Source organism: Agelaius tricolor, unplaced genomic scaffold, assembly GCF_023055355.1.
Source record: "Agelaius tricolor isolate 1412-34295 unplaced genomic scaffold, bAgeTri1.0.p SCAF_4, whole genome shotgun sequence".
In the NCBI taxonomy this organism is placed as follows: domain Eukaryota; kingdom Metazoa; phylum Chordata; class Aves; order Passeriformes; family Icteridae; genus Agelaius; species Agelaius tricolor.
In genome coordinates this window covers 12,422,347-12,430,000 of record NW_027269264.1, presented here as the reverse complement: position 1 = coordinate 12,430,000, position 7,654 = coordinate 12,422,347, and the positions used below count along the sequence as shown (strand labels likewise).

At 39.5% G+C, this 7,654-nt stretch overlaps 1 protein-coding gene across 4 annotated transcripts in view; it reads right to left on the bottom strand.

The window, feature by feature from the left end:
• The window catches only part of RNF38 (ring finger protein 38), a 104,053-nt gene that overhangs the window by 17,819 nt on the left and 78,580 nt on the right, over positions 1-7,654 (bottom strand). For all 4 annotated transcript variants that reach the window (XM_071424599.1, XM_071424603.1, XM_071424602.1 and 1 more), the window contains 2 exons: positions 6,858-7,071; positions 3,862-4,029 (listed from right to left, as the gene is read on the bottom strand). In XM_071424599.1, coding sequence (XP_071280700.1) covers positions 3,862-4,029; positions 6,858-7,071 — 382 coding nt within the window. The remainder of the gene's footprint in view (positions 1-3,861; positions 4,030-6,857; positions 7,072-7,654) is intronic.

Below are 7,654 nucleotides of genomic sequence, written 5' to 3'. Positions count from 1 at the left end.
TCTTCACCCTTGTTGAAAAAGCCTCCAAAATACACATAAAAAAGATTTCATTCAAATACCCAAGGAACAGCAATTACTACAGAACAGGCTCTACGAAGTAGCATAGTATGATATCTGCCAGGTGCTCATGGGGTCATCAGGAGACTGGATTTTCCATACTCCAGGACCAGACAAGCTCCTAAGTGATGAACAGATACAACTATCCTAGTAATTTTATTTTTCCCCCATATCATTATCAAAACAACATGCCAAAGCAATGGTCTTGCAAGTACTATAAGCTCTAGATGCAGATGAGGGAGTCAGCTGTCAGACTGTGCCTAAAGACCTCTGTTGCCTCATACACAATGAATAATTCATATAGTCTGCTTTCTTTTGCACTTTTGGGCGAATCCTATGCTCTAAAAGCAGCTCCCTAGTGACAGATATTACAGAAAATAGCTCTTTTTCTCTCCTCCTTTAAATACCTGACAAAAAAGCAACTTTCAGCACTAATGTTTGAACAATAAAATGCTGAAAGCACTGCAGGGGAACAGGAATGTACTTTGTGGCATTGTTCAGTTTTACTTCCAACTTTATATATGGAGGAGCAAGGAACCTGCAATCTCCTTTTTGTTGCACTTTGAACTGTTATGAGAATGTCAGGCATTTCTTTTACACTTTTAACAATTACAAGAGCATTTAATTAAGATATTCATTATCAAATCTTGTAAAGTAAGATCACCCAGTTTTGATCTTTTACTTTTCTTTTTAATTATCATATCACACAGCATACATTTACATATTGACTATAATAGCATAAAATGGTAAAAGGAATGAATTTAAAATATGATCATGACCAAACATAAACCTCCAAATGCACCAGAATACTAGTAGATGAATTAGATCCAACTACTATTTTTAATTTAAATGCTGACTATACTTTTCCCTCAGTTACTACATAATTTTTCTAAAAAATAAATACCATAAACAAGTGTTTCTATGCTTATAATACCTTTTTATTGTATTTTACTAAATTGAAAACTGTCCTCTGAAATAGCTGAAGATAAATTTGCAGGTAGAACATCTCACAGTCTTCTTCAAAACATGAGATTCTTTGGGAAACACTGCAATAGGATTCTACATGGCAGAGATTACCATAGCTCCTATATAGGTTTGCAAATGTTTGATTTGTGCTATTCCCGTGTCACTTTTTAAAGCTAGAGCAAATGAGGTGACACTAACTTCAAAGCAGAAAGAAATGAAAATTACCTATTTATTCATTCAAGCTTTAGAAAAGTTCTTCAGCTTGACCAAATCGTAGAATGACCTGGGTTGGAAGGCACCTTAAAGATCATTTTGTTCCAAACCCCCTGCCATGGGCAGGGACACCTTTCACTAGACCCGGTTGCTCAGAGCTTCATCCAACCTGGCCTTGAACACTTTCAGGTATGTGGCATCCATAACTTTTCTGGGCAACCTGTTCCAGTGCCTTACCATCCTCACAGTAAAGAACTTTTTTTTCCTAACATATAATTTAAACCTACTCTTTTTCAGTTTAAAGCCATTCCACATCTTGTTCTGTCACTACATGCCTTTGTAAGAAGTCTCAGTCCACCATTTTTTTAGGTTCCCTTCAAGTATCTGAATTAAGGTACCCCAAAGCCTTCTCTTTTCCAGGCTGAACAAACCCAATTCTCTCAGCCTTTCCCCATAGGAGAGGTGCTCCATCCCTCTGATCATCTTGGTGCCCCTCCTCTGGACTCACTCCAGCAGGTCCATGTCCTCCCTGTGCTGGGACCCCAGAGCTGGATGCAGGGTTCCAGGTGGGCTCTCAGCAGAGCAGAGCAGAGGGGCAGAATCCCCTCCCTCCCCTGCTGCCCACGCTGCTCTGGATGCAGCCCAGGACACGTTTGGCTCTCTGGGCTGGGAGTGCCCATGGCTGGGTCATGTCCAGCCTCTCACCCAGCAGCACCCCAAGTCCTTCTCACAGGGCTGCTCTCCATCTGCTCATCCCCAGCCTGTGCTGGTACAACCCAGGTGCAGCACTTTGTGTTTGGTCTTGTTACACCCCATGAGATTTCATATAAGCCCATTTCTCAAGTTTGTCCATGTCCCTCTAGACCCATCTTGGTCTCTGAAGAACTCTTAAAACTGATAAAGGTGTTTAATAAATGGCATTTGTTTATTTCATAGTTACACGTGCAGTGAGATAGACAAATATTGTGAAAATGACCTGGGAAAAGGAAACTGGGAAATTCACAGATGTAGCTGGGGAGCAAAGTGACATGCTGGAGGGCACGTGCTACCTTGAGATACATTTTTATAGGCTGGAGAAATTGGCTGACAGGAACGATTTAAAGTTCCAAGGTAAATGTGAATTCTGGCAGTGGAAAAAGAGTAACTCATGGATCAGGACACTGAGACTAATTGGTTGCAGTCAGATTTGCAGCAAAAAAAGTGAGGTTATGGTGGACACATACATAGTACCCATAGTGTTCTTAGCCAAAAAGGCCTATGGCATGCATGGCTAAGAAAGCAACTGGTGAAACTAGTAAAGTGATTCTGCTCCTCCATTCAGAAACTGTAACATTTATCTCAATTCCTGGGCCCAGTTTTGGGCATGCCAGTGCCAAACACAGACAATGACAACATGATAATCAGGTCTTGGTGAAAGTCATGATGGCCAGTGACTTGGAGAGAACTGCATAAAAGAGGTGGCAGAACTAGACTTGTTCTTCTTTAAAAAGAGAAAAGTAAGCAAATACCTTACCCCTGTGTCTAACTACTTCCTGAGAGTGGACAGGAAGAATACAAGACCTCCTCAAGAAGCAAAGTTGAAAGAGCACAAGACCAATGGGACCAAGATGCAACGAAGAAAACTCAACCAGACATCCAGAGGAAGTTCTTCATCACAAGGACAGTCAAACACTGAAGCAGAAACTTACAGGTGCTGTGAAATCTCCATACTTGGAAGCTGGTACTGCAGCAGGTGACCACCAGACAACCTCCAGAGTCCTCTTTTAACTTAAAACTATTCCTCAATTTTATGCTTTAACAGAAAAAAGCATAAAATCTGCCTGCTGATGCTACAGAAACCGAACTGTTTATATTCATTTGTACTGGATCTATTCTCTCAACACACTAGATTAACTGTTGTACATTGAAAACAAAAACCAGAGCTTTACTCCTATATGTATTAAAAGGAAAATTGCATTGTTGAATTAAAAAACCTTTTATGAATTGCACAGATAATATACCTATTCAAAGCATAGGGTAAGATTATTAGTATGCGTTGGATGGATTTCCCTAAGCCCCAATGCAGTTTCAGATTTTTCTCTGTTGTTTCTTAGGATATGTTCCTTCTTTCCTTGCTGAATTTACTATGAATTGTTCCAGTCTCTGGGTACTTATTCTGAGATTGCTTTGTTCCACTACCACCACCAATAAACAGAAAAAGCCTGTCTCTCATGCTGCCTCAGGGATACACATCAGCTCATGTAACAGAGTTTCACCAATTTGACAGGAAAGGAACTGATTCTCACAAATAATCCAGACTTGCCAGTATCATGCTGCAGACCTCGCTGCCTCTCATGGGGATAAATGGTACCTGGGCATGATAAACACAAACTACCCTTACTCTTCAATGGGCAGCCTAAAGAAATAGATGGGTCATATCAAGGGTTTTGTTTCAGTGCCACACAGGCTTACTCATTTCACAGAAAGCACCACAGGAAAAGCAAAGTTACACACTGCTGGCAGAGACCAACATTATACCAACATCAGAAGTGTACACTAGACGCTGTATATTGTACTGCATATGACATTTTAGATTTGTACTAGAAAACCAGATTGAAGCTGGTGTAGTTAGAGAGACCTACTTACTGGGGGAGGCACACTGCAAACTGGAAGGTGCTGGCCACTGAAAACCACTGAGCACCCTGGGACCTGCTGTGTGCTGCAGGCTGGAATGTGCTGGCCTGTGCAAAGTGGTATCCCATGTGGAGCCACGGTTGTCACTGTATATGAAACAGGAACTGTGCCCTGATGGATCTGCAGCAAAAGGAAAAGAAAACATATTTAATAACTTACTGTAAAGTCTTAACTCTCTTGTACAGCACAGTAAGACACTAAGCTTTTATTTACGCATCAGAAAAATAATATATTCACAAAGGAAGTGTAATAGGAGGTACATGGCTGTAATTTCTGTTCATTAAAATGTTTTAATCAATGGAATGTTATTTATTGATAAAATTCAGAATTTCTGGGCAAGAGGGACCTCCCAGCTTAACATGTTAAAACTTCAGTGGCACCTTAGTCACTCAGAAGCATGTCAGACTATTAATCCTGCCTACCCTCCCTTCTCTCCTCAAGTTAATTATGAAATTATTATTTCACATGGTAACTCCCACATAAAAAGCTAATTTACAAGCAGCTCAAAAATTTTCTCAGTTCTGAAGGGACTGATTCAGTACTAATTCAAGAGACTTGTATCTTTAAACAACAAAAAAAATTTCCACATTTTCTTTCTTCCTAAGAGACCACTCTCTTGATTCACTTTCAAGCCAGCATTTAAGCTGAATTCCTAACTTAACTAACAGAACAGCTAACTAGAAAGCCGAAAAGGAAAAGTTAACATGACTAAGAGGCAGCAGACCCTAACTGTCCAGACTCACATTAGGAAACCATGTAACCGAATTTTCTAACTAGTGGCAATCCATAAAACTTAATCATCAAACCAAGATCCAAAGGTATTCTGCACCTAGAAACCACATGGGATGTTTGTTTGTTTGAAATTTTGTTGTTGGTTTTGTTGGATTCTTTTAACACTGAACGATCTTTTAACATTTTCATGCTCTAGTAAAACTGAAAAGGTTTAAGAGTCAGGAAGCACAGACTAATTGAAAGTAATTATTTCAAAGCACTCTCTTCTTTCATGATCAGCCAAAATAGAACCTTCTTATTTAAAACAGAACAAGAACAGCACCTCATGAAGGTGAGAATGAGCAAAGAGAGCTAAACTACCAAGTGGTAGTGTACAGCCAAATGAAGAAACCAAAATAGAACACAGATCGCTGAACACAGGTTAAAATCCCAAATATCAATAATGACAGAAACCAGGTTCAGGAAAGACACAGAACTTGAACCAGTTCTGGCTCTGCTACAAAAAGCTGGGCGTAAGTGCAATGCTATATGTGATCCTGGAATGTTTGTTGCTCATAATAATAATAATAATAATAATAATAATAATAAAGAAATTACTTCTTAAAATGTTCATGCCCCTGAATTGGAAAGTAGCACCATGGAAGACCTCAGTCAGTGTGGAAATACATCTAATCACAGACAGTGTTTGGCAGTGGAATGGAAAACTGTTCAGCCAGACTTGTAATGAGCTTACAACATAAAGCAAGAGCATTTTCAGACCTCCAGCAGAAGAACTCCTAAAAATGTAAGTTTGTGAGATGCTAGAATGGCACTGGCTTCTATCCTTTCACTTGGTCCCAAATGCAAATAATTCCCTGCTGAGAACTGCTCTGCACACATAGTATGACACACTAGTGCTACGCATCTGCACTGAATGCCAACCAGCTTTTAAGCACAGATGTTACAGCAGCATTCCGTGCGTGTGCAGCTCCCAATGTGGACATCCACGATCTACTCGCAGCTATGTAGCAAGCAGTGTACTTGTGCTATGGCCTGTTAATTTAGTAGACAACAAAGGTTACCTCAACAGGATCACAGAATCATTTAGGAAATGGAAAAGACCACTAAGCTCATCAAGTCCAACCATTAACCCAGCACTGCCACCCCTAAATCATGTCTGTAATTGCCACACCTATGTGTCTTTTAAATACCACCAGGCATGGTGCTTCACACCTCCCTGAGAAGCCAGATCCAATGCTTGACCATCCTTTCAGTAATTTTTCGTAATATCCAGTCTACACTACCATTGTACAATTTCCTCCTGTCCTGTCACTTGTTACTTGGGAAACCAATGCCCAGGTTACAACCTCCTTTCAGGTACTTTTAGAGATTGGTAAAGTCTTCCCAGAGCCTCCTTTTCTCCAGGGTAAACACACCCAGCTCCCTCAGCCACTCCTCATATGATCCGTGCTCCAGATCCTTCACCAGTTCCACTGCTCTTCCAAGGACGTGCTCCATCAATGCAATGTCCTTCTTGTAGTGAGAGGCCCACAACTTCTTTTACAGGTTCTCAGTTACAGAATTCTATACAAAGTGCTGTCACAGAGAGGAATTATTTACTTTCTGGACCAACTTGAATATAATTTTTTCATATAATTTACGGAGGAATTGATTAGGCTTGGAGAGTTGATTTAGTTATGTAACAAAACTATTGTGATTCCTGCTGCTATGCAGACAACCAACTATAGGCATTGTAATTCTACCTCTAAATAATACATTTCAACTATTTTGTGACTCCTAAGCTAAGGTGAAGCATTTCATGTGAAATAGAATACATAATTAATAGTATCATATTACATCTTTATTGCAAGAAACTAATTACAAAAGCAAAATAACTGCATTTCAAAGGTTTGAGACAGAGACATAGAGAAATATGCCAATTTATGCACTGACAAATTGTTAAGTATGAATTGTTAAGTATCAATCTTCTTTATTAAAAGTGTGAATGTTTGGGTTTTTTTTTTTACTGCCTACTGCAATGCTTCATACACATAATATTCGACAATAACCACCACTCTGCAAGAAGTCAAATAGAAATTACTGCTCTGTGACTTTCATTGTCAATCATGAGAGGAGATGATTTGGTGAGGAAAGGGATCTTGAAGATGGTGGGAAAACCCCCCAAAACCAAACACCACCTCTCAAACAGACTTCTCATTGTGCTGTAAAAATTTTACCTGATCATGAATGTCAACCATCACTGCATTCTGCTGTGGTGGGTGAGCAGCTGGGTGCAACATCCGAGGAGATACATTCGGTGGGCGAAAGGCTCGAGGCTCTTCTATTGCTTGCTGCTGTCCATAGGAGAGATGGTGATAGTTTTCATCCTGGCTAATAGAATTATGTCTAGACAAACGATCTCTCCTTGTTCTCTGACGTCGAACGGGAGGACTGGAAATGCATTAAAAAAATTAGAGGTTATGTAAATGACATAAATCCTTCTTACTAACTAAAACGTCAGGAGAATCAAATATCAAGGAATCTTTTAAACTGCAAAATTTTACTAGAACAATTTTAGTAGATTGGAATAAAATTTTTTTAAGGACAGAACTGCTAGAATCCTTATAAATGACACTTTTTTCAGTATGGAAATGCTTAGCAGAGCATAACTTAAGGCTGTTAGGGAAACCAAGAGGAGAACTGCAATGTACATATTACCTTGTTAAAAAAATAACACTTGGATTGCCAAAAGTCAAGACAGCAATCTTCATGATATTCCCATGCCTTTATTATATCTATGTAAAAATCCTTCATTAAATGATCAGAGATTTACCCAGGGTCTTTGTTTCAACCATACCACAGACTGATCGCTTGCTTAGTAAAAGCAGACAAAGCAGTAGACTTCTTTGGAGAAACAAATTAATTTTTCAGCTCTCACATGTTCACTGCATAATTAAGTGCATTCTACAATTCTCTCCAGGAGAAGAGAGCTCTCCAGGAGGTCCCAGGAAATTATGATTGTGGCATTGTTTCT